Consider the following 25,888-nt stretch of genomic DNA (forward strand, 5'->3'; position numbering starts at 1 on the left):
TTTGCTAGGAAACTTTCCTAGGAAATTCCCCTTGTACTTTCACATCTTGGTACAATTTTTTCCCCCTCTCTCTTATGCTGATGGGCTTTAATTGAACTTGATTAGCCAGGTTGGTTTCTTACATTGCCCTTCAAATTTAGTTTCTTGCTCAAGGTGGACAAAAACACGGTGCAATGCAGTGACTGATACAGAAAAAACCCACACCACAAATGTTTTGGCCAAAGCTTCTTGCTCTTGCAGCCCTGCAGCCTCCTGATAGCTCATCCCTGAGCTCCCATCACAGCTCTGCTACTGTCTCCACCGCCCCAGAAGCTGCAGCATCCCAGTTCACGACTGGGACATGGGTTTTGGGGCAGTTTCAGTTGTAGTTCACCTCTACATTCCAGAGGAAAGGAGGCAAAAACGGAGAGAGATCATAAGAAGGGCATTTGCTTGTGGTAAAACAAAAGTATACTTATAACATTCTCTGTGAGTCACATGCACATAATTATTGCTATTCTGAGATACAAACCAGCGTTAGAATAAAATCAGATAAATAAATAGCACAAGGAAAGGCAAATGTACAGGTATTTAGCTCCTCTCTTTGCTAGAAAGCCTGGTTTCACAAGGCAAAATCAATCAGGAAAAAAAGCAGGCTTGTGGCCTAGATGCAGGCCAGGAGTCTTTTTCCAGTCAGAACAAAAGAAGAGGACAAGGCCTGAAGTGTTATAGGAAATGGTACTAGGAAACCTTGGAGGACTTCAGGGGGTTGTCACGTCTTTCACATACAGGAGGACAGAATTTTCAAGGGAATGCGGGTTTCCTCTCCAGCATGAGGGTTTCTGCAGAATTGTTAATTCTTTTAATAAGGTTAGTTCCCTAGTTCCCCTTTGTGAATCATTGTTAAAGCATTAAATATTGGTTTCCGCTGATTTTTTTTTTCAACAGATACTTCCCCTTTTGAAAGCAATGGGGAAAGTATTAAAACTTTTAACTTTGGTTCACTTCAGACTAACCAGCCAGCTTAATGACCAAAGTTTTCAGACAGTAGCTTCAGCCTACACTGCACCGTGGTTGAGGGCAGAATTTAAAGGTGCCTTGGGTTTACTACTGTGATCTCTCCAGTGATGTGTGTGCTTTTTAGCTGGGTAACTTTGTAGCTTCCTCCTCTACCTCTCTGTTCATCTTTTCTGGCTATTCACAAGTTATCCTTTTTCCTCTAATATTTTTTCTCTTCTATTCTTCTGCCTTGCCCTTCTAATCTGCTTTAGTATTTTCTTTCTTCACCTCATTATGTCCTTTTGTTTTTGGCTTCTGTCTCTCCATTGGTTCTTTTCTCACTCGCTTAACCTCCTGTTGTTTACAGGCCAACCTACATCCCACTCATCATCTTGTTTCTCTCTTTTATCTTTCCTCCCCTTCATTCCCCCCTCCTCCTAACCTCCTCTCAACAATAAAAGTTACTCATGGCTTGAGGGGGAAGCATCTGGCCCATGCTGGCTCTCATTCTCTCTCCTTTGTTCTGAATGCTCTTTTGTTATAAACACAACAAACAGTAAAGCACAAAATCAGCTCTCAAGGCAAACACTGCATAATAATCCTCCTTGTCCCTGCTCCTCTTATCTCTGAAGAATTTGTTCTCCAGGCAAAATAAGAAGAAACACGAGAGATAGGATTTGCCAAATTTGGAGGCGAGAGAGACTGGAAAGAACTTCATCATAGGGGGCAGCACCACTGAACTGCACCTTGGGCAGATTCAATAAAGTAGGTGAAATATAGGTCGCCAGGAGTTTAGACAGCAATCTAATTGATCAATCCCTGTTGATCAATCTGTGCTCACATTAGGTTGTAGAGGCATGGACAGGACCAGAAATGTTAGTTTTCTTAGCACCTAATTTTTGGCACCTTCTCCTCATTTGTGCCTTGAGCCAAGGCCTTGTGTATATGGAATGTGTTTGCCAGAGAATTGTACCTGCTGAATCTCCACTGACATTCTCAAAAAGCCACAGCAGGGTGCTTCTGTGGGCTGACATGCCAGCTCCAGTCCCTGAGATAAATTAAAATAAGAACAGGCTTGCTTATCGTTGGACCTCTTGCTTAATGTTAGATAGGGATTCTCTGATTAAACCAGCCTTTCTCAGAAAATGTAAGCTCCCTGGAAGTGAAATGCTAGTTGGCATGCACTAGTTTAGACATGCAAGCGTTCTCAAAGCTAAAAAGAAAAAAGCTTGTTAAGCAAAAGGCAAGCCTTTCCCAGTCCCCACAGCTCTGTGGTTAGGATACCGGTGTTTAATGTGGAGCAGCCAGCATCAGGTTCTGCTTGGGACCGGTTCTGCCTGGCCCTTCCCCTAGCAACCTTAGGTCTGGCTGCCCACGTGCCATGGGCCTCCATCCCAGCACAGTTACTGCACTTTGCACAATACACGAGTATTACATTCACAAAAAGATGGATGGTTTTGGTGCAGTATCAGATAGCCCTGCTAAGGAGCTTCCCCCAGCAGCCGATCTCAGAAGAATTAGCTGTGATGTGGGAGGTAGGTGTGTGTCCTGGGACAGAAACAAAACTGGTATTTAGGAGGAACAGGATGTGATGCAAACTTCAAATCTAAATATTTGAGCATCAGCACACAGGGGCAAAACTCACTGAAATGGGTATTTTCCCACACATTCCTTAGGGAAATTGGGGTTTCAGTGATGCATTTTGAGCTTGAGAAAGAAAGTCTTTCTTATTGCTGTTTACTTTTCCAGCTCTGTTAAATAAAGACCTGCTACCCATGATGTTCCGCATTATGTGTCGGAGATTTAACTTTCAGCTAAACTTTTATTGCTTCTAAATTGGACCAGTAGCTATGTATGCATTTAATCTAATCTTGCAGTTCGGGTTGCTCAGCATTTGCAACAGACTTATGTGTGTTAAGAATAAACAACGAATGAGGACATTTCAGAAGAATGCAGTCCAAAGATTGTCACTCTGAAATGTGAATATGCTTAAAGCCTCCACAAATATGCCAACTTCTCACACTAACAAGTAAATGAATATTTCCAGAGCTAATGCCAGTTTGGGACAGATGGATGATCAGATTCAACGTGGAGCTTGCTGTGCTTGCAAACAAATGGAAAATAAGCTAGGAAAAAGAAAAATTTACTCAAACAAAGTGTTGAGGAATTAGGCTGGACAGAGGAGAGGTTGACACAGCTCCTTCTCCCAGGAGCAAGAATGACCCTGTATTTCCGGAGGCACATACATAAACCCCCGCGGTGCAGTTACACAAAGAGCACCAGTGACCTCAGAGGAAGAGCAGGAGGGAGCTCGAGCAGTGGGGAATATACATATAAATATGATAAGGTGGATCCTTCCAAGGAGCTGGGCTCAGACAGTCTGACCACAGACACCAGTCTCTCTGGTGCTGGCACAAGGCTGCAGCCCCGCTCCTGTTGCTGGTACACACACACACAGGTGTGTGCACAGATGGCCAGGACACTCCTGATCCCCCCAGGAGCCAAACTGACATGGACTTACCCTCAGAGACAAGCAGACACCAGTGGTACTCACCCCTACAGAGAGCACCTCACTCCTAAAAATAGGATTTAATTACGAGGTAGGGCAAACCGTGCTAACCAACTGCAGATCAGCCAAGAATTTTCATGCAAGTGTACCTTCTTCCCCCATATCTCTCCCTTTCCCCTCTTTGTTTCGTCCCCTAAACATCCCATAGTATGTCTCATACAATCCCAAAATGCTCTTCCCGTGCATCCCATAAGGTGTCTGTGCCCCTGTACACAGCACCTCCTCTTTCACAGTTTGAAAGGTGCTCCAGCTTTGGCTTTGTGATGAATTCACACCTGGGCTGATGGCTCTCCTGGGCTGCTGGCCCAGGCAGGGTGTCCTTAATCCGGGTTGTCACCTGGCATTGTGTCCCTGTTTTCCTCCGGGTGTATGAAAATGGAACCTTTGATGTGCTAATGGCTGTTGTGAGGGGCCGGGGAGTAGCTGAGGCCCTCCTTCTGCCATTGTCCCTCCGTGCTCCCCTGTGGATGTGAACAGGCGCTTTTGTCACACAACCAAGGAAGGAGGACTGTGCAGGCATCCTGTGCCCTTACACACTGCTTCTGCTAGCAAATAATATTTTAACAACAAAACACAGAATACCATGAGATATTTATCAAAATAAATATAATACATAAACACCCCATGAGGGTGTTTTATCCATCACCCTCATAAATGCCATGAAATAAACGGCTGTTTGTGAGAGTGAGTGAAGGAAAGCCTTGACCTGTTAATTTAGTTACATGTGGCTAGGTGATAACACCAAATAAACAGCAGAATCGAATTTAAAATGTGATTGTTCCAGTTCCCCAGAATTTGATGGCAAAAGTAGTGTCTGGTCTCAAGGTATTTTTCCCAACAATAAAAACCAAGGTAACTCAGCTTTTTTCCCCTTGTCCTTGCCCCCAGCGGCTGCTTTTTCTGAAGTCAAAGTCCTTTACAGATTCTTAATTCAGTGAAGACTTTTACTGTTTGGCATCACTTTTGCTTGATTCAAAGCACAGCTCTTCATTATTCTTCTGGAAGAGTTTGGCAATTGTTTGACCTGAAGGAAGGACAGTACACGTGGAGCTCAGTAGCGTTTGATTGAATTATAGACTCATCAAATGGTTTGAGTTGGAGAGGACCTTTAAAATAATTTTGCTTCAATCTCCCTGCCATGGATGGTAAGACTTTCTACTTTTTTTTCTAAAAGCCACATCCAACCTGGCCTTATGAACTTCCAGGGATGGGGCATCCTCAGTTTCTCTGGGAAATCTGGCTGTTAGTGCCCTACCACCTTCACAGCAGAGAGTTTCTTCCTGTTCTCGAATCTAAACCTACCCTCTGTCATTTTGAAGCCATTCCCCATATCCTGTCACTACGTGCCCATGTAAGGAAGGGCTAAATCGGGGACTAGATCCTGCTTCAACTTTGCCTCTGTAGATTCCAGCATCGTATGAAAAATATATTTTTGACAACCAGACAAACAAAAAAAAGAAAATCCCCGAAACGCAGCTACCCAGAACTGTACTTCATCCACAGCTTTGCAAGGTGGTGGGAGCACCCGCAGACTTAATGCTACTGCCGGTGCTGTTTGCGTGCCTGCCTCTGCACCGTCACTGCCCACCTTGCTGCTTTAGCTTACAGACCGAATAATAAAGACATTTATTTTTATATACAACAAATAAAAAAATAAAGACGTCGCTTTACGTCACGCAGCCGCCGTGGGTGCAAGCTGCCCAAAATAACTGATTTGTGCCATTAGCGAACGCTTCGCGCGTGGCATCCGAGGTGTGGTGGCTCCTTGTGCGCTGCCTGCGGGGCGCAGCGCCATCGCCCCACGGCCGCTGGGCCCGCTCCATCACCGCCCGGCCACCCCGCACGCAGATTCCCGTCACGGAGGGGCGTGAGCTCGGGGGGTGCTCCGTGATTGCTGTGTTTTGGCGTGGGGTAGCCGCCCCGCCCCTCCGTGTCCCCTCCCACGGCCGGGCCCATAAAAGCGGCGGGCGGGCACGGGCGGCGGCGTGCGCGGGGCGGTTCGGGCAGTCTCGGGCGTGGGCGGGCGCAGCCGCCGCCTCTCGCGGGTTCCGTTAGGAGCGGCGGGCGGCCGTTCGCTGGCAGTCGGGCACCGGGAGCCACCGACGATGGACACCAAAAAGGTACGTGGGCGATCGCGGGCTCGTTCTCGTCCTCTTTCTCCCCGCTGCCCCCGCCGCTCGGGTCCCCGCGCTCTACGGCGGAGGGATGCGGTCGCGGCCGGCGTTCGCCTGCAGCTCGCCTGCAGCTCGTGGGGAGGGATGCGGCGGTGGTCCTGGCAGGGCCGCTGCTCGGCCCTTCGGCGGCTCTGTCTCCGGGAGGGGGATGGGGACCGCACAGTGCGGGAGAGGTTGTCGCAGGTCGCGCGATCGATTTTTGGTTCCGTGCGCGTGGCCTGATGATGCACACGATGCTGTCCGCGTTGTAGGATATTGATCACGAGGTTTGTTTCGCTGGCGGCGCCGCGCTCGGTTGGTCCCCGGGTTTAGGATGCTAAGCGGAAGAGTGATGCTAAAGTTATTTTTTTTGAGTGGTGGCAGTATGACTTCTAAAGGCATTTTAAAATTTCAAGAAGGTGGCAGAGCATGTCCTTCCCCTCCTTCTCGTATGGAGAGTAGGGGATATTTGTCGGCATCTCCTCGTCTGCAGCAGCAGAGTGAGCTCATGGCTGCGTGTATTTGAGCGCACTAAGGGAGACAGCACATACCCGCCTGAACCTGGGGCGGGATGCCGGGAAATTACACGGGAACAGCCAGAATTGGAGAGGGCCGGCGCTCTCATCGCCATATTGATGGGAGATGAGGGCAGTGTGAGAGGATGGGGCAGAGGAAAGGAGAGTGTCTGGTCAAGGTCGTTCGGAGAAGCGGAGAGAGGCCACTCCTGCCGGGCTCAACAAGTTGTTCAGCTCTGGGGTTGGAGGCAGTGAGGGAGGGGATCTGGTGAGGAGCATCTCCTGCAAAACGAATGCAGCCGATGCCTGTGGTCGGAGGGAGGGGTGGCGGTTTGAATTCCATGCTAGTGTACAGACCTCAGCCTTGAGCCTTTGGATAGAGTGGGTGTAGCTGTGCTATATCTGAGCTCCCTGTTTGCCTTTTGGGAAGCAAGGCACTTGCAGCACTAACAAATGATCTATACATTAGATCACAGTCTGGCTCACTGGAGGGGATGGGTCATGCCATGTGATGTCTAGGTGGTGGGAGGCTGGGCAGAAGATGAATAGCAGGCAATAGCCAGGAGAAAGAAGTATGTAAGAGGGTAGAATAACTAAGCCTGCAGCTCATTTATGTGTCGTGTAAGTGAGGGGTGCCCACAAAGCAGGGACCCTGTGGTCCCTGCAGCACCCAGAAGGAGAAGGCCAGCTGTGGTCACTGCTAGCCATGACAAAGCAGAGTCCTGGGGGGAAGGTGCTCCTGTGTGAGCTATGTGGAGAGCTGGGGTTTGTCTGCAGCTTTGCCATACCTGCTGCATAGAGATGACCTGCCCTCGAGACCCAAAACTGTTTAGATATTATTATGCATTTCTGCAGGCATCCAGTTGCTTTGACAGAGCTGTGTCCTTGTGGTTCTGTGCCAAATTTCCTTGAGATAAAAATGAGGGGAGCGGTCACAGGGTGCCAGAGAGAATGCCTGGCCTGCCTAGGGTGTGTTCAGGTTTGAATGCACCTCCGTGCTCATCTGCCCCCTGTCCACTTTGTCTCCATCACTGACCTGGGCAGGAGGACATTTACATGATGTAGGTCAGTGGAGGAAGCCATGTCTGAGAATCCTTTCCCCAAATGTTGTTTATTGAGGCAGAACTGGTTGTATCTGAGGGTTGTGTAGGCCAGAAGGACATACATGCCTGGCTTGAAAGATTGGTGGACGTGGCACGAGCACTATATAACAGAAGGTTATTGTCCAAAACTCTGGGCAGTTTTGAGAGCTGCTACTCCTGGAGCTGAGCTAGGAAGTGAGAGACTGGAGGAGCTGTGACAGTGGGCCCCACCTAGTAGTTTACTCTGCCAGGCTTAAGTACAATAATTGGAAAGTCTTGGAAAAGGAACTGTTAATATTTTTGGAAAAGCTTCCCAACCTCCTGAGATGGGAAGGAACACAATCTTTCTGAATTGTGCCAACTCAGGCAGTGGCTGCCTAAGTGCCAACTCCTGAGTCACCTGCTCCCCCACACCTCCCTCACTCGGAGCTGGCTTAAATGCCACAAGCTTTAAAAATGAATAAAATGTCAGATGCTTTTTGCTGACACTTCAGTTTCTCTGTGGGACTTCTGAGGTTGGCCCCTTAAGCTTTACCTATGGCTCTGAGGGCTCAGCAGTTTTTATTTTAATTTACTAGAGATTCAGGTGCACTGAAACTTCAGGGAGTGTGCTTAATGTAAGATACCAACTATTGCCACAGCTTAAAGAAAAATAGACGGGGAGCTCGGTAGCAACTGCTGCCACCTCTTGATGCAGCCGCTGTGCCAGTGCCCTGGGGCAGGGATGGGAAGCCCTAGCCTGGGAAAAACAAGCCTGTTGCCGAAGAGAGTGTGTGTTGTAACTGTTGTGAGTGACTGCCAGTGTAGCTCATGGCCAGATCTGAGACTCAATTTATGGGAACTTGTCAGCTGGCTCAGGGAAGAGTTAGACCCTTCTTTCATGACATGCCAGAGATCAGCAAAAGCTGCTGTAAAGCAGATCAACCCAAAATAACAGCCACTAATGCAAGCAGTGTATTCGTTACTGATGAGCTGAGAATAGTTGCTGAAGGTCAGGAGATAACAAAGGGGAGGCCCTGATAAACCCTCCTACTTGTAGCCGCAGAACTTTTCATGCTGTACAGTTGCATCTCCCTTTCTAGGGAGGGGGATCCAAGGGATGCAACTGGTACTCACCCTTGCTGGATAAAAGCCCATTCCCTGCCCTCAGAGCACTTGCATGTGGCACCTATGAGCTGCAGCTGCTCTTTATGCTGAAGAGAAGCTCAAGTTGTGTAGAAAGCCAAATTAACTAAATAATTGTTCCCTCTCTTTCCACAGAAAATCACAGCGCCTCTTATCTATGCTGTTTCCATTGCTGCCATTGGATCTCTACAATTTGGATACAACACCGGTGTCATCAATGCCCCTGAGAAGGTGAGAGGAAGGGGGAGGTGGGATGGGTGAGTTGCTGATGGGACCACAGTGGAGTAGAAAGGAGAGGAACTGTCTCCCAAGTAATTTGGTTTTGGTTTATGAAGTCAGTAAGGTATTAAAACCCCCGTTCAAATACAATATGAAACAGGAAGAACAAAGTTTTGGGGAGGAGGGAGAGCAAACAGAGAGGTTAATTCTCTTAATTAGAGGCACAGGAAGGGCAGGAGGGTTCCATCTGCAATACGTGGTGTGTGGAGGAATGTGAGCTGCCTCAGTTTTGAGTCAGAATAAACCAACCACGGCAGAAGGAATGTAGAGAGCAGTGTGCAGAAAACAGTTAAAGGTTGGTGGGAATTACAGCTGCCCTAATTTAGTTTATTTCAAGTCTATTTTACTTGTTTATTCATTCCTTGTGTTAAGTATAGATTCAGTGCTTGTAAAAGGGTTGTGACTTGGACATTTGACCAAACCATCCCATGACTGTAGCCTAAGAAAAAGAGGTGAAGAAAATGAGAGATGTGGTTTTCATGTAACTTTAAGATGGTTCCTCTGTCAAGAACTGAGTCACGAATACCACATCCACCCTCTCTCCGGGAAGAGATGTTCACCACGGGATGGGGGATGGGGTCAGTCCTCCCTAGTTAATGTCCTGCTGCCATCTGCTGGGGGCAGACACTCTGTCCCCCCAGCCCATGCCAGAATTTACCTCACTAGCTACAAGGATGCCTGGGAAATCAGCAATGTGGCCCTGTCACATCCCCTCTGAGACAGCATTATGTAAGAAATAAACAATTTTTCAGGCTTACTTCAGTGAAGCCTTGTGTGTCTCCAGCTATTTCTATACCAGAAATCCTGTCCCTGCTGTCGATGTTTTGGTATTGCCAGAAATGTTCCCATCCACTCACTGGTCATGTTTTCTTGTTCCCTTTCATTCCCAACTGTCTCCCGCCTCCTCCCAAGAACCATCAGTGACTCATCTGAAATATTCAGAATATAAGCCTGTTCTCATTAATAAACCCTGCTGTCCTGTGGGTATCCTGCCTGCCCCTCCACTCAGTGAAGCACTCTCCGTCATCATACTGAGCTACTTCTGTGCCCTTGTCTTCCTCTTGTATAACTTGTTGCTGCCTTTTTAGGTCTCTCTCATGGCAGCAGGAAGCAGAAGGAAGGCAGTCTCCCCTCTCCCACGTGTAAAATGTCCCCCTCTGGATTGTAACTCTTGCTACCTGACTCCTCTTGCAGATCATCCGGGGCTTTTTCAACAGAACTCTGTCAGAAAGGAGTGGGACGGCTGTCTCCCAAGAGCTACTCACCTCTCTGTGGTCACTTTCTGTGGCCATCTTCTCAGTAGGAGGCATGATTGGCTCCTTCTCAGTCAGTCTCTTTGTAAACAGATTTGGCAGGTAAGTTGGGAAGCGGGGGATGCAAGCTGTTGGAGAACTTTTCCCTTTACAAAGGAGTGTTGGGAGGAAGAGGGCAGAGGTGGGAAGAGATGTGTGGGGAGAAAGCAAGAATGTGTGGGCTGCAAAAAGAAGGATTGCAGGCCAAGGCAGGATCTGAATGAGAATTATTCCATTCTGTTCCCACCCCTGAGATGGGAGATCACGGGCAGGTTTACATTTACCCCTCTCCTGATGATTTTCCTGCTGTATTGCCAGTTTAAGTTCAGTCTTGACATCTTTACCCTGGCAGGAGGAACTCCATGCTGCTTGTGAATGTCTTGGCCTTTGCTGGTGGCCTTCTCATGGCCTTCTCTAAGGCAGCAGGAGCAGTGGAGATGTTCATTATTGGCCGCTTTATTATTGGCACCTTCTGTGGCCTCTGCACCGGCTTTGTGCCCATGTACATCAGCGAGGTGTCACCCACCAGTGTCCGTGGAGCCTTCGGCACCCTCAACCAGCTGGGCATTGTTGTGGGCATCCTGGTGGCTCAGGTAGGCCTGGTACAACCTGATCCTGCCCTCAGGTGGGGTGAGCAGGGCTTTACTTGCCATCAGGGGCAGAGTGTGGATCCTGTCATACTGGGATGGGGGGTGAGGAATTGAAGTGTTTGAAGTCACTCTTATTTCTCTTCTGTCCTTGGTATAGATCTTTGGACTAGAGGCGATCATGGGCACTGAAGGACTTTGGCCAATGCTTTTGGGGTTCACAATCCTCCCAGCAATCGTGCAGTGTATTGGTCTTCTGTTCTGCCCTGAAAGCCCCCGCTTCCTATTGATCAACAAGATGGAGGAGGAGAAAGCCCAAGCAGGTAAGAACTCATCTCAAAGGGGCAGGGCAGTGTTCTGGCTCCCAGCCTGCACTGAGCTTGAGTGGGAGGCCAGGACTGATCCTGGTGCCTGTGGTGAATTAGGGTGTGACTCCCGGAGGGCATCAGGCCTGGCCTACCTTCCCATCCTTTAGGTTGCACCAGTGCCAGGAAGCATGAAAAACCTGGCATCCCAACAGAGGCTGCAGGTGGGATCAAGATGTGAGGAGTGGCACCTAGCCTGGTGGGATGTAGCAGGACCAACTGCTGCTGCCACTCTCCCAGCTCCTCCTGAAAGGCAGGAAGTAGGCTGGCATTTACCCAGAGCTTGGAGGGCTGGGGTCAGCTTTGGCAAGAGCCTGAACAGCATTGCAGGATCAAACATAAGCTTGGAGATCAATCAACATGAGCAGGACCTGGGCCCGGTTTCTGTGCTGTTCACAGCACCCTGACCTCTGGGTTGGAAAGAAGAGCAAGGCTGGCAGCAGAGGCTTGGCCTTTCCCATGCAGCAGGCCTCAACACCAGCTGGGGGTGTTCAGTCTTCCTCCTGTGCCCTCCCTGCAGCAGCAGGATGGGACACACACCTGCCCTGGCCAGTAGGTGTGTATCTCATACCTGGTGTCTTTGGATTCTTCCCTCCAGTTCTCCAGAAGCTCCGTGGCGATCGAGATGTATCTCAAGACATCGAGGAGATGAAAGAAGAAAGTGCTAAAATGTCCCAGGAAAAGAAAGTAACTGTGCCACAGCTCTTCCGTTCTCCAAACTACCGTCAAGCCATTATCATTGCCATCATGCTGCAGCTCTCCCAGCAGCTCTCAGGCATCAATGCTGTGAGTTATCTTGCTGTCTCATCTTCTGGGCCTCCCTTATCTCTGGCTAAACTTGCACTTGTTACTGGTGCGGGGAGAACTCTCAAGTCCCAAAACATCTTTGTGCCTTGACTGGAGGTCACTGTTTTGTCATCTGGCAAAGATGCTAAGATGGGAAATGGATAGTGTGGCTTTCACTTTGCCCATGTGCACCCTGGTGAGGCACTGCAGCCTTGCACCAAGTGAATAAACTTAGACTGGAAACATGCTGTTTTATAGTGTGGAGTGCTGCTTAGAAACTCCCTGATAGGAGTGCAAGCTGCTTGGCAGAGGATGAGGGACATGCTCTCAAACATGGAATTGTGACTGTGTCCAACTTTCTCCTCTCTTCCCAGGTATTCTATTATTCCACAGGGATTTTTGAGCGAGCTGGTATCACACAGCCTATCTATGCCACCATTGGAGCCGGTGTGGTGAACACAGTCTTCACTGTGGTGTCGGTGAGTGGGACAGGGCTGTGTCTGCCTGGCCGTGTCTCTGGCAGATGGGACTACAGACAAGTACCCAGGTGGTGGCAAAGCACTGGGCTGTGCACTGACCTGTGGGAACAAAGACCAGCGTGCATCAAAGGCGTGGTGGGAGGAGAGAGGGGCAGAAAGAGATGTTATCTTAGATGAAAGAGAATGTGGAAAAAGGATGGCATGTGGGGAAAAGAGTGATGAGAGAAAGCAGTAGCAAGAAGCAGAGTGGAGAACTTGTGCTGACAATGGAGCAGCCTGGTGGCCTGCACCGAGATCATCATGGTCTCTGAGGTTTATGGGCAGATAAGAAAAAGATGCAGGAGGCACTGAGCAAGGAGGTCTGTCCTGCTTTTTCTGCCAAAGTAATGGACATTTTTTTCCTTCTGCCTTCTCCTTTCCAGCTGTTCCTGGTGGAGCGTGCTGGCCGCCGGACCCTCCATTTAGCTGGTTTGGGTGGCATGGCTGTGTGTGCTGCTATTATGACTGTGGCTTTGGCTCTGAAGGTGAGTGATGGGTGTTATTGTCCAGGCTGACCCCAGCAGGAACTGATAAGAAAACACATCTGCTTTGCTCTGCAATACTGCCCTGTAGGCAGGTAGAGCCAAGTGTGCAATGGAAAGAGCAATTTTCTAACTCTGGGAACTGCTACGGTGTTTGCAGTGCAGCTGAGAAAGTTGTGATGCTAGAGATGGCCTAGCGTTGTGCTGATCATACTTTGTTCCCTTGCAGGATGTTGTGGACTGGATCAGATACATCAGCATTGTTGCCACTTTTGGCTTTGTGGCTCTTTTTGAGATTGGCCCTGGCCCTATCCCGTGGTTCATTGTGGCAGAACTCTTCAGCCAGGGCCCACGACCTGCAGCCATGGCAGTGGCTGGTTGTTCCAACTGGACCTCCAATTTCTTAGTGGGAATGCTCTTCCCCTATGCAGAGGTAAGTCCTGGTTTATGAAGCACTGTGAAAGCACTGCAGCATTGGAAAAGGTGTCCAGAAAAGCAGTAGAATCTGCATCTTTGAAGACTTTGGCACATGACTATATGACCTTTAATAACTTGACCTCTCCTAGAAATTGTCCCTGCTTTGGGAAGAGGGCTGGTGAGTCTTCCAGAGGTCTCTGAGTCAGTGTTATGATTGTTACTGGAGGCTGTTGCTCACCTTATATTCTGCTGTCTTAACTGGTTGCAGCTTACAAATATTTGCAAGAGCCATCTTAGTTAGCACATCATTGCTTTCGCTTTAAAAGCATCAATTTTGGTCACCCTCAGGAAGATTAAAGACTTTTAGAAGCCCATAGGAATGTGATTTCAATTTTTAAAATGCTGTGATGAGAAAAAAGTCAGGGCACTGTTGGAGAAAGGTGTTGGAATTTTAAACCTCTCAACAGCAAATGACCTTACATGTAATATGAAAAAAAATCTTTTGTGTGTGTTCTCCCTGCAGAAACTATGTGGCTCCTATGTCTTCCTCATCTTTCTTGTTTTCCTGGTCATCTTCTTTGTCTTCACCTTCTTCAAAGTGCCAGAGACCAAGGGCAGGACTTTTGAAGACATCTCCAGAGGCTTTGAAGGACGAGGAAACGGCTCATCACCCCAGAAGATGGAGATGAACAAAGCTGCCTAAGAGCCACGACACACCCATTCTTTAACTCGTTCATGCTTAAAGAGTCATTAAAGGAATGAGCAAAGAAAACCATGAGAACTGGGACGTTTTTCCCCTCTTCAATTGCTGCTATATTCTTTTCACCCACATGCTCACCCATTCTGCCAGGCTTGCCAGCATTAAGCAATTCTGATATGGGTGATCTGCCATACTGGAAAGCACCTGGCACTTGCAAAAATAATCTCATCTTTCCTGCCACAAACATCAGGAGAACAGAGAAGAGCTGGCAATATTTTTACTTTTCTCACATAAAATTGCCATTTGGGGTTAACATACTTATGCACACAGTGACCATTATGTATTTGACCCTAATTACTATTTTTGTAGTGAGTTGAAGTGACCTGCTAAACAAGTCCCCAGCCCTTTGAGTCTACTCTGTGTGCGTCTGTATGGTGTTACACTGGAATTTGGCAAGCTTACCAAAAAGCATTTGTGCTTTTTCCTATCCAGTGTGCACTCTTTTTAGCCTCAGGAAAAAGGGGACCAAGTCACATGCATATTTTTTCCTGCTCTTTTATTTTTTGTATAGACAGACTGAAAGCATACTTTTACTTCAGTTTATTTATTTGTATGTCACTTTGTAAATATTTATTTTTTTAAAGGTGTACAAAAATGTACAGATAAAGAAATTGGAGAGGTTTAAGAGAAATAGCTATTCTAACAAAAGATGCTGTAGACTTGAGGTGCAATAAGACTGTAAAGGGGAAATGTACTAAAAGAGGTTGAGCATTTTAGGTGGTATGTACAGCAGAGCCAATTATGCACATCACCTTGAAGTTATTTGTGCCCTCTGGAAAGAAATTCGAGGAGTTCTGTACTTGTGGGAAGAGGTATGTTTCTGCACTAAAATCTCTGTTATTAGGGATTTTTGGTGGCTGTTTTAAATAATTGTTCTCAAATGTTGATGAGAGTGTGATATTGCATCTTAAAATTGGTTTTGTTGGATTATATTTTCAGACATGGTTTTAAGCATTCTATGGATGACTGAGGGTGGTGATTGCAAACCAGAAGGTAATTTTTCCTGCCTTCTCTTAATTTTATTTCTTTTTTGGCTTCTCTGTTATAGTCTAGTACATCATAAATTCTGAAACTTGCAGATTGTCATTTAAAGGAGCGCAAGGATAAAGATTATTTTTCAAAGCTGTATTTTCTTAGCAGTTGTTCCTATAAATATTACAGAGGGTCATGTAGCATGACCCTTCTGGACACAGGCATGGTCAGTTGTGGTACATGTAAGTTCATGAGAGTAGAGATGTGGGACTAGACACCAGAGCTATTGGAATTTGCTGGTTTAGCAGTGCGAAAGGTCTATAGTGCTCAGTCCCCTGCTTGGTTGAAGGCCGGATGTTTTTTGCCCCATATGTCCTCTCTGGAAGGTCTGCATGTTGTGGTGCTCACCAGTGTGCTTTGTAGATGTGTACAGCTCTGTTATAGTGCCTCTGTTCTAAGGGATGTGGCAGGCAGTAATTGTTCATCAGTAAATGTCGGTCTCCTTGCTTGTCATTCCGCTGGGCAATCGAGTTTGTGTCCCCCACCCTTGCTGCCAAGCTAGCTCAGGCAGGCAAAAAATAGTGCCTAGGGTACACTTGCAGTCAAGGAGGGGCAGCTTTAATCCCTGCAGCGTTCTGTGACAGGCTCCAGGCCCGTGCCTGTCCAGACCTGCACAAAATATCTAAAGGTAGCACAGAGGTAGGTCCAGTTTACACTCCTGCTCTTCTGAGATCAAGCTGCAGTTTTTAGATGTGGTCAAACTTGGGTTGACCTGCTGGAATTCATCACTGGATATCCTAGAAAAGAGGTAGGCCCACAGATTCTGAGGTGGTAAAAGCAAGAAAGGTTGGAATGACAGCAAGACTTTTGCAGCATGGATAGCCCAAGCTTTCTTGCCAACATAGTGCTTCAGAGCAGGTTAGAGAAATTCCCATTGATGTATATTCTGGGGGGTCTGTCTGACATTTTCAGTAACTAGTGATGACATTTCTACCTTCCCTAATGAGAAACAGTTACAAAGATCAGTTAAATTTGCTGCTGTTAAATGCTTCCTGTGAATTAATTTGAAATGCCCCAGCTTTGCACAATGCAATCATATTACATCCAGTTTTCCCAAGCTTTTTATTTAGGCTTACATTCCAGATATTTATTCTCAGAAGTATTACATAAGATGTCTCTCCCAATTTTGATATTCTGGCTCAGTTACATAGACTTCTGTGCCCTTCCTTTGGCCCTCCAGCACATTCAGACATGATATTTCTGTATGGGTATCTGTATGTTAGGAAATTCCCCTCACAGCTGTGCATAAGAGCATTCCATACTTTGCATCAGGTGTGTGTTGGCTTGGACCGAAATGTGTAGGCCTTTCTCACATGGTATCTTTCTTAATTTCTTTTTCTGTAACAGCATTGTGAATATTTCCGATGGATTTTATATGCTTATTAATGTGGTTGTTTCCTGGTTTTGAAATAAAAAATATGAAATAAATACCTGATTTGGATTTTACCTTTATCCTGTAGGTCTTCTCTTATTCTTTTATCAAAGCCTGGGACCGCATCCTGAAATGTCCCCAGCATCTACCCTGCAACCTTTCTGGGTAGCTAGGCACTCTGGATTTACTGTTTTATCCTACCGGAAGTGATAATTTCTCTCAGCTTCTATACAAATCACCATTAATTCCCTTACTACCACTTCTTAGCAATTTTTAAACTAAAGATGTGCTTCTCTGCTTCTTGTTTGCCGAAATCCTTTTTGTTTGTGTGTAAATACTTTTCCAATGTAATGGGAAGGGAGAGAAGTGGCTGGAGGTTATGAATCCTGCCCAGAGCTAAAGAAGGTGAGACTTCTGCCCCTGCTCTGTTCCCACTGCACTCCTCACTTTCACTGCCAGGAGGGTGAAGAAGGACCCCTTTCCCCTGTAGCTGCTTTCCTCCCTCTGTTTGGGATGTGACCTTCATGTCCTTCTGTGAGATTGTGCCACTGTACACTCAGCAGTGAATATTGGAAAGGAGCAGAGGGATGGAGAAAAAAACCCCACTGCCTCAGGAGCTGATCCTGTAGCTCAGGAACTGCAGCATTCCTTGGACTACTCTCAGGTCTCTGGGTTGCTCTCAAAAAATATTTGAACAAAATATGCTTCAGTAGAAGAGGATGGGATTAAGTGAAAGGAAGGAAAAGATGGCAGACCCCAGAGTACCTTGGAGCAGGAATGTTTCTAATATACTCCAGAGTCAGCAGGCTGCTCAAAGCCTAAAACAAGGAGAAAGTAGGGAACAATGTAAAGTCTGGAAAAGCTCAGCAGAGCAGGGATCCCATGAAGCCTTTCTGAAAGCTGCTGTTGCTGGCTGCTGTGTGCTCCCAGCTTGCGCCTGTGTTTTGCTAAGCTTGGTATGCAACCGGCCTTGGAGCTGGGGAGTGCCCTGGGCTAATCTGTCTAGGATTGTTTTTCAATTCTAGCTTAACTACAAAAATAAAGCCCAGCCATCCAAACTCATAAGCATATCCAGCTCAAACTTAACTCTTAATATTTCAGTCTTCTTTGTCAAAGTGGAAGCAGAGAACAAAATCACTTGTGGCCAAAGCATGTGATTCACTGAGCACTAAATTAATCTGTGTAGTGTTTGTGATAAAACTTGGGTTAGGGAACAAAGCTTTGGTTTAGATCTGGTTAGTTCTTAAAATTGTAAGGAAGCTTCAAAAGGAAAACCTGTTTCCAATTAAATGGTTTGAATACAATTTAATGGTTTGAGGATGGGCTGTTTTCAGCTGAAAGTGTTCATCCCATCCAAGTGAGCATGTAGGCAGTTCTTGTGGCCACCACGATACCCCACAGAAATGAGTCACTGGAGAGTTCTTGGAATGAAACTGATGCTGAATGGACAGGAGAAGAACCCCAAGGGTCCCAAGTGACATCAGCCATGTCAAAGGTTTCAGTGCTGTTTTACAGGCTGGAGCACAATAAAGTGTCACAGCATCGCTGCCAACATCTGTTGCTTTCTGCTTGTGTTATTTCTGATTAATGTCTTTGCATGCCAGCCAAGAACAGCAGTTTATTTCTGTGAGAAGAAATGTGGGAAAAAAAAACCTCCAGCAAACAACATTTTATTGGAGGTAGATTTCCCTGCTGCATGTCCAGTGCAAAAATCTTTTAATTTGATGTTTTGTTCTGAAAAGAGGACACCTTTTAGACACCTCAGTAGCTGGGGAGATATGGGGGAGCTTCTCCCTTGGGAAGGTATCTGGGTGAGAGCACAGGCAGGAGATTGCTTTCTTACCTCTGAGCAAAGTCACCAACCCCTTCTTTGAGGGTTACTCCAAAAAGGAACATTTGCCAGCTTGGTGGGGGACTGTGCCATCACTGCTTTCATTTGAGAGGAAGGAAGGTGTGGACACACTGCCAATGTCATTGTGATGGGCCACGGTGGAGCAGCATCAAGAAGTGACTCACCACAACATTTTCTCCCACTGCACACATTGTGAGAAAGGTCCTGCCAGCAGGCAAATCAAATGCACGTTTTGTTGCATAGAAAATTTATGTCTCTCTGGCTTTTTTTCCAGACTTCCTGCAGATCAGACCAAGGACACAATTCTAACGTTTTCTTCACTTTTAGAAGGACTCTTTGAAGACGTGAGATACTTGCTGGAAAACCTGGGGTCTGGTCTGTCACTTAGCCTGGCTCTGTCTTTACAATGTGAGTTACCAGATGAGAGAGACAGTTGTCTTCATAATATGCTGCTGGGAAAAGGCAGCACTCAGGCTGGCAGACAAGGAGAGAATATGGGTTTGCCTCCTAAGATATATATTGCTACGACAATTTAATTGGTGTTACTTGAATGTATTCCATTTCTGGTGGAGGCAGGCTGTAACTTTTAAAACAATTCACTTGCTGTGATATATCCTGTTTCAATGCTATACCTCACTAAATTACAGTGTTTACAAGAACTGTCTCTTCCTTTTCCATGAGTTTCAGCAGGCCTGACAGACACATGACTGACCTGCTAAGTCTGTTTTCTGCTTATGTTGCACAACCATTTTCTGTTTAGCAAGAGGTCACATGGATTTGTGTAAGGCAGTCATACTGGCGCACCAGTCACTGTGACATGCATTGTGGGACCACTGCAGATCCTGTTCTGAACTAGCAACTGGTCATCTATGTTAAAACTAAGCTATCACTAGATCAACCTGATCAAACAGCACCCTGTTTTACCATCTCTGGTCTCTGTTTCATCCTGTTTTTTAGTCTTTTCCATCATGAACAAATTTGCCTTCCATTAACAAATTTGATTCTCCATCACAAACAAACTCAGATGTTTATTGCTTCCTTTATATTCCTGTCACCAAGTGCCATTGTCACTCAGACTGCATATTATCTTGTTACATTAAATTCCTTGGGGTCTGGACTAGCTTCTTCTCCCCTTTGCTCTGCTTATTTCTTGCAAAGTGCTCTCCTCTCTGATATGGATCAAAATCCACAGTGAAAGTCTTAAGGTAATAACTCTGCTTTGAGTCCAGTGTATGACCTAAAGAGTCCTCAAGGCTTAGAGGAAAGCCACCAGAATAATTTTCCACTGAGGGAAGGTATAAGGATGCAGAACCAGGAGAGGATGAAACCTAGGAGCAGTGGTGAAAGTGTGGAGGGACATGGATGCAGCCGTGTAGCAGGAGAATGAGGGAAGAGAAAAAAAATCAAAAAAATACCCAAGATCTGGAAGGAAGATAAGATGTTTATAAGTATGAAAAGGTGGAACAGGATCTAAAAGAGAGGGATATGAACTTTAAAAGAAGCAGGTGAGATACTGAGGAAGTGAAAGACTGAAGGCAACCAAAGTTGTCTTGGCTCTTGACCTGTACGCAAAATAAAATGAAGCCCAATAGGACTCCAGAAGCTTGTGAATCACAGGCAAGAGGTCATTAGTTCTTCAGGGAAAGAGAAATAGAGGTGTCACCTCCAACACATGTTCAGAAATATCTTTGCAGCTGAAACAAACAGCTATGTCAGAGTCACAGTGCTCTCTGCAGTACAACCTCACCTCTTGGTCCACAAAGATTGGGTCCTGCTCGCTTGAAAGATGGCTCTAAAAATGCCTCTTGAGAGCCACAGGCAGGTAAAACTGATGGGCATGCAAGATACAGCTGGCTCAGCTGGACTGAAGGTCTCCCAGTGGCAAACCAGAAGCAGCCTGGCCATAAGCACAAAGCAGAGATTTCTTCCTACCTGTGGTAGGTAGTGCAAGACGAGATCCAAACAGAACTGGCCAAGGCCAATGTCAGCAAAGCCCAGTGTGGGCAGATACCACCACTGCTGAAACCTGCAGCAGGGGCTTGTCCATCTCAGAAAAACCTATCCATGCAGAAATGTTGAGGAATACTTTCCAACTTCCTTATTTCGTGCCTGAGACCAAATTTTTATGGAGTGATGGAGCAGCATCCCACCACCTTTATGCTCCTCCTTTTTCTTATTCTGATGCAAGAGTTACATTCACAGTGATCATATGTAGTTCATAGGTAATGGTGTGTGCTGTCATGCTCTGGTCACACACATATACACAAAAAAGTTAAAGGCATTGTATTAGTGTAAGGTTTTGGAGTTTCTGAACACACAAAAAAAGAAAACTAAGCAAAACCAAAAAAAAGGGGAAAAAACAGAAGTAAAGGAAGAGAAACATTTTTCCTTGTGACTGGACAGTCCACTTCCTGACTGGCTGCATGTGTGAGAGCAGAGCAGCCAAAGGAACAAACACAAGGGCTGACTAGAAATAAAGCTTTAACAAATATTTAGTGCCCAGTGTTGGCTCTTGAAATGATAGTTTCATTTTTTTCCCTTGACTCTGACTTAATTTTTATTAACAGGTTTTGTTCTACTGAAGGTAGGTTCAAAACAAATTAGTGACACTTTAAAAATAGAGACTGAGGAAATCTAAAGCTCAATGGGAAGACTAAAAGGAGTGAATTCTGCAGAGAGGGTTGACAGGGAGGGAAGGATGGGACTCATGCCTGGAAATGCTGACAGGTCTTAGGAGCCAGAATGAGCCACTGCAACTTGAACTGGGCAGGCTGGACACACCTCAGTTCCCTGGCAGCCCTCTCTGGACTGGAGGCCAAAAGGGACATGGGAATGGTCCCAAATGCACTCACCTGGCACCCGATGTGCAGTCACCGGGTGCATTTGCTGGTGCTGGCCTCTGAGGTGAGGGAGACTGCGGAGGCCTGGCATGGCTCCTCATCTCCTTGTCTTGCCTGACTTGGAAGGACAAGGTGAGGAAAGAGGAGCACAAAGGAAAGGGATGATCTCTCCTTGATACTAATGCAAAGGACTGCAGGACTGGAAGATCTGGTGCCAGGTGACTGGAAGATCTGGATGGATCCAAAGGGTTCACACTGCTTCTGCTACTGGACTCTCTGAACTGGGTGCTCCTGGGAAGGTTTTTGGAGTGCAGCCATAAAAACCATGTTTGAAGTGGCTACCCACCAACGCTGCAAACCCCAGATGAGATTCATATTAGAGTCCACGTCTTTCTTATGAAATAAAAACTTATCTGATGTGTGGTTTGTGGGTGCGAACACTCTGGTTGCACAGATATCATTGCTTGCTCAAGGTAGTACAGTGTTAAAAGTGCAGCTGGGATAGAAGATATTTCTGTGATTAAGCCAGACTTCCTATCACTCCCATTTTTTAAAACAACGTCATCTGAAATTATGTCCCCCATGTCTGCCCCCTTGATTCACACTGAAACCTTGATGGACAGATACGAAACCCTCAGAACAGTTTTTATTGCCTTTCTTACAGAACTCTTGAGTCTGAGTGGCGATGAGGGACTGAACATGAGTGCTTAGCAGCTAGGCCTGTGCTTACTGTGAAGAGAAGCAGTGTCTTTGTGAGGGAAATTTAGAAGGGGCAGGTGGTGGGTTTTTATGAGTAAATTTATGAGAAGATGTCAACACTGGAGAAGAGTTTCTCAAGACTCTACCCCATCTCCTTCTCTCTATTTGCCCATTAAAATCAACTGTTCCTCCAAAATAGTCCTGCTACCTGGGATTTCCCATTCTAGCTTGGTCACCTGAGAACTGGAAGCCATAAGCTTCCCCCTTTCCATGCTTCCTGTCTGTGCCTGTAATGCCTACCCCTCATTCCCAGTGGACTGGGACAGAAATCTGAATGTGGCACTTCTTGGCAGTAAAGAAACACCAAGGCCTTCTCGGAAGCACCCTGTCACATGGGGCAGAAAATAGGTGAGAAGCTTCTGTGGGATCTCATCTCCAGCCATCCAGATCCATATTAACCTGCAGATTTTGGCATGCTGCACTTTGCCATTCTGCCTCCCAGTGTCTGACCCAGCTCTCCCAGTATCGCTCCAGCCAGTTCCACGCCCCAGTGCACAGAAAAATGCAGGTAACCCTTATGGCCTGCTCTCTTAGCTCTTGCCCTCAGCACTGAAGCATCCTGTTGGCTGTCCCAGCATGGCCAGAGCAGTGGCCATGTGGGCCCAGCAGCTTCTGCCTTGATAAATGCACTGTTGGATAGCTTGTAAGGAATAGCTGATAACCATTATGCATAAGCTGAAACTAGTGTGAAGACTTTCTTCCTCACTCTGTCTCCTTGGTTATGAATTTTCCATTAACATCTCCTCTGGCCTCTTGAAGGTGCCAAATATTTAATGGGCAAATGCATCTCTACAAGTTACAAGCTCGAGTAAAGCAACATTCAGTGGATGTAGAATATCAGCAGAACATCAGAAGTATGTGGTTGTAATAGATGGGAGATGCATCTTTTGTTTCCAGATATTGCTCATGAAAAGGTTGGGGGAAATTTGATAAAATTTGGTCAATTCTGACCAAGTTTTTTCTCTGTCTCCAGAGCAATGTTCAGTGCTACAGAATATTTTGTCGCACAACCAGTCTGTGTAGGTGCAACATTTACTCTTTCTGATGTGTTCTACCATGTGTCAGGGTGTGAAGAGCATGAGAGGTTGCTCAGGGCAGTCTTTGGGCAATGTCAAAGGACCCCAGCCTGGAGTTTAGAAGAGCTGCTGGTGGCATCATTCACAATCACTGGGATATTTTGCATCTTCCCAGTTCCCAGTATGCTGAGTAGTGGTTTGCTGCCATACCTCCCCCTCCTTCCAAAGGAGGATGCTGTGCCTACAGTCCTGTCAAAGTGCATCACATCAGCCACTCTCCCCTAATCCATATAGCCAGTCCTTTCATTTCAAAAGGCAGTTTGCCCTTGGTAAACCAGCACCACCCTTTCCTGACCACATCCTTTGGTGCATGTGGCACTGGGTGACAAGAGGACACAGCACTGAGGTAGGGATGGCTGGTCTGGGGTTCACTGACTCATCCTGGTTGGTCTGCACAGCTGCATGCAACATTAGCATTTTTTCCAGCTGCCAGGGATGACAGATGAAAGACTCTGGTCTCACAATCACATCAGGCAACTTTTTCAGCAACTTCAGAAATGTCCCAGCACCCTTAGAGTGTATTCTATTCAATCTCATGCACTGTAATATATTCAACCTCCCTAAGTAGTATCAAGCCTGGTGCTGCCCCACTCCTTGCTGTCCCTCAGTTTTACAAACCATTACGATATGTTTGGAAATCTGGGAGCAGGCTTTGCTTCTACAGATATAGCAAGGAAGGCTTTGAGTACTTCAGTCTCATGTAAGGCTGAGCAATTGGTCACTACTTTGTCTCCTCATTCCTCAGCAGACCTGTATTTTCCCTGGACTAGTTACTAGGTTAGTTGCATAATCCCTTTGTCACCCATCCTGTTCCATGTAAGTTTCTCCTCTAGCTAGGCTCTAAGGTCTTTCTGATTTCATCATTCTGTACCCAAGCAATGCTTCAATCCTCCTTCTCCATAGCCTATCTTTTTTTCCCAGCTCTTGTGTGTATGCTTTTTGCACTTGAATTCATTGTGAAGCCCCTTCCTTAGTTAGGATGAGTTTCATTCAAAATTACCAGACCTGCTGCACCAAAAAAAAAAAAAAATGTTTGAAGATGCTGTCTTGCACAGTGTTGGCCAGGGCAACAGCTGTGCTGTGCCAGTGTCTTTTTACAATGCTCTGATGCTGTAAATCAGTGGAAGAGTGACTGAGGGCACAACTGGAGCTCTGGATTTCTGGCACACAAAAGAAGGAAGGAAGGAAGGAAGGAAGGAAGGAAGGAAGGAAGGAAGGAAGGAAGGAAGGAAGGAAGGAAGGAAGGAAGGAAGGAAGGAAGGAAGGAAGGAAGGAAGGAAGGAAGGAAGGAAGGAAGGAAGGAAGGAAGGAAGGAAGGAAGGAAGGAAGGAAGGAAGGAAGGAAGGAAGGAAGGAAGGAAGGAAGGAAGGAAGGAAGGAAGGAAGGAAGGAAGGAAGGAAGGAAGGAAGGAAGGAAGGAAGTTGCCTACCTTCCTTCTCTGGTGTTACATGAATGTGGACACAAGGGAGGCTGTCCATGCAGTAGGCCATTGCACTCCCAAAGCCCAGCAAGCACTTTCTGCCATCTCAGAGCAGTCAGCATGGCACTGGTGTATCAATTTGATGGTGGTTGATTTGATACTGAAGATGATGTTTAGGGAACTGAGTAAGAGGAAGCCAATGAAGGACGGAATGGAGTGAAGCCCTGAGTGATGAACACAGCAGGAGACGTGGCAGAGACAGTGAGTGACTCTGGAATGGAGTCCTAGGGCTGTGAGGAAATGGTCCCTGTAGAGAGGTACCCAGGAGGATTATCATATACCCAAAGCATTGGGTCACTTGCTGGCAGTGTGTCTGGCATTACAGCAGGAGACAGGATGGAGCTGTGTGTAATAAGGAGAGAGAAGTATGCTGAGAAGAGTGGTCAGATCTCTGAAGGCAATGGTGGTTGAAAAGACATTTTATAGGAGAGTCCTTGAAAGTGGTGTGGCTATGAGTGGAGCTGTTTGAAGTGAGGTGGAGTGGCCATCAGGTAGTTTTAGCTATTTAGGTATCTTGGTGTGAGACCTCACATTTTAGTAATGGCATTATGACTGCAAGGTGGGCTGGGATCAGGCAGCCATGAGGCTGAGGAGGTAAATAAACTCTAGCCTATATCCACCAAGAATGTGCAGCTCAGCACTTGCTGTCATCCAGCAGCCTTTGTCTTTTTGTCACCGTGCTCCCTCCAAAAGAGTTCTTTCATGTCCATCCAAGAGTGTTCTGTGGGTACAGAGATGGCTGCCAAGCACACTGAGGTGGTGGGAATGAACAAAAGATGCTGACAGCTTTGGAATAAGTGGCATGCTGAAGGCTAATCTTGTTTCAGCAGCTAGAAACAGGACTTGGTGTGCTCTGGGCCCCTCTGTCCTGTGGATAAAGCAGAGCTTGATAGCCATTGATGAGAAGGCTGGGAAAACACCAGTGCACTTGCAAAAATTTTGGATATGCAAGTTAAAAACAGACAGCAATACTGCAAAACACAGCACATGTTTGGAGCATCTACTCAATTCTGACAGATCAGAGCTGAGAGGTAGGGAAAGACAGGAAAGGGAGGGGGATGGCAAGAAAAGGAGAGGAAAGGTGGCTGGGCGTTTTGGGCGCAGCAAGAAATTGTGCCAGTGTGCAATGTCTTGTTTGGGCTTTTGACCTGAGCAATCTTGTTGGAAGAAGGGACAATCAGAGTGAAAGCTGAGCAAACAGAACAGGGTAGATGACTTAGGTTTTATCACGGGGTGGTGCTTGGCAGGCGGGGTTCGAACAGGAACTCATGGCCGGGCTGTGCTTGCGCAAGAAGCGCCAGGTCCAGGCAGCAAAGCTGGCAGTGCCACCTCCTGGGCGGAGCAGGCGCTTGGAGCAGCTCGCATCCCACTCTCCTGCTGACCGCCTGGGTGATCCTGGGCTAAACACCGCCGCTCCTTGCACCTGGGTATTTTCATTAGCAAAGGGATGGCCCGAGGGAAGTCGGTGAGCCAAGTTCATGCCCGTCTGAGTGAGATCTTCACACTGTCAAAAAAAAGTGCAGAGCTGCACTCGGGCTGACAGTCACTGCTGGAGGAGAGCAGGAAGGA

At 46.7% G+C, this 25,888-nt stretch overlaps 1 protein-coding gene across 1 annotated transcript; it reads left to right on the plus strand.

Annotated features, from left to right (window-relative positions):
- Window positions 1-5,546: 5,546 nt before the first annotated feature.
- Window positions 5,547-16,392, plus strand: LOC136571682 (solute carrier family 2, facilitated glucose transporter member 3). The gene is made up of 10 exons (XM_066572260.1): window positions 5,547-5,667; window positions 8,558-8,653; window positions 9,896-10,056; window positions 10,346-10,586; window positions 10,741-10,903; window positions 11,544-11,731; window positions 12,106-12,210; window positions 12,633-12,734; window positions 12,961-13,164; window positions 13,672-16,392. Exons 1-10 carry the CDS (start codon window positions 5,653-5,655, stop codon window positions 13,849-13,851), a joined length of 1,455 nt encoding a protein of 484 aa, XP_066428357.1. The 5' UTR covers window positions 5,547-5,652; the 3' UTR covers window positions 13,852-16,392.
- The last annotated feature ends 9,496 nt before the right edge of the window (window positions 16,393-25,888 follow it).

This window comes from Molothrus aeneus, chromosome 2 (genome assembly GCF_037042795.1).
Source record: "Molothrus aeneus isolate 106 chromosome 2, BPBGC_Maene_1.0, whole genome shotgun sequence".
In the NCBI taxonomy this organism is placed as follows: domain Eukaryota; kingdom Metazoa; phylum Chordata; class Aves; order Passeriformes; family Icteridae; genus Molothrus; species Molothrus aeneus.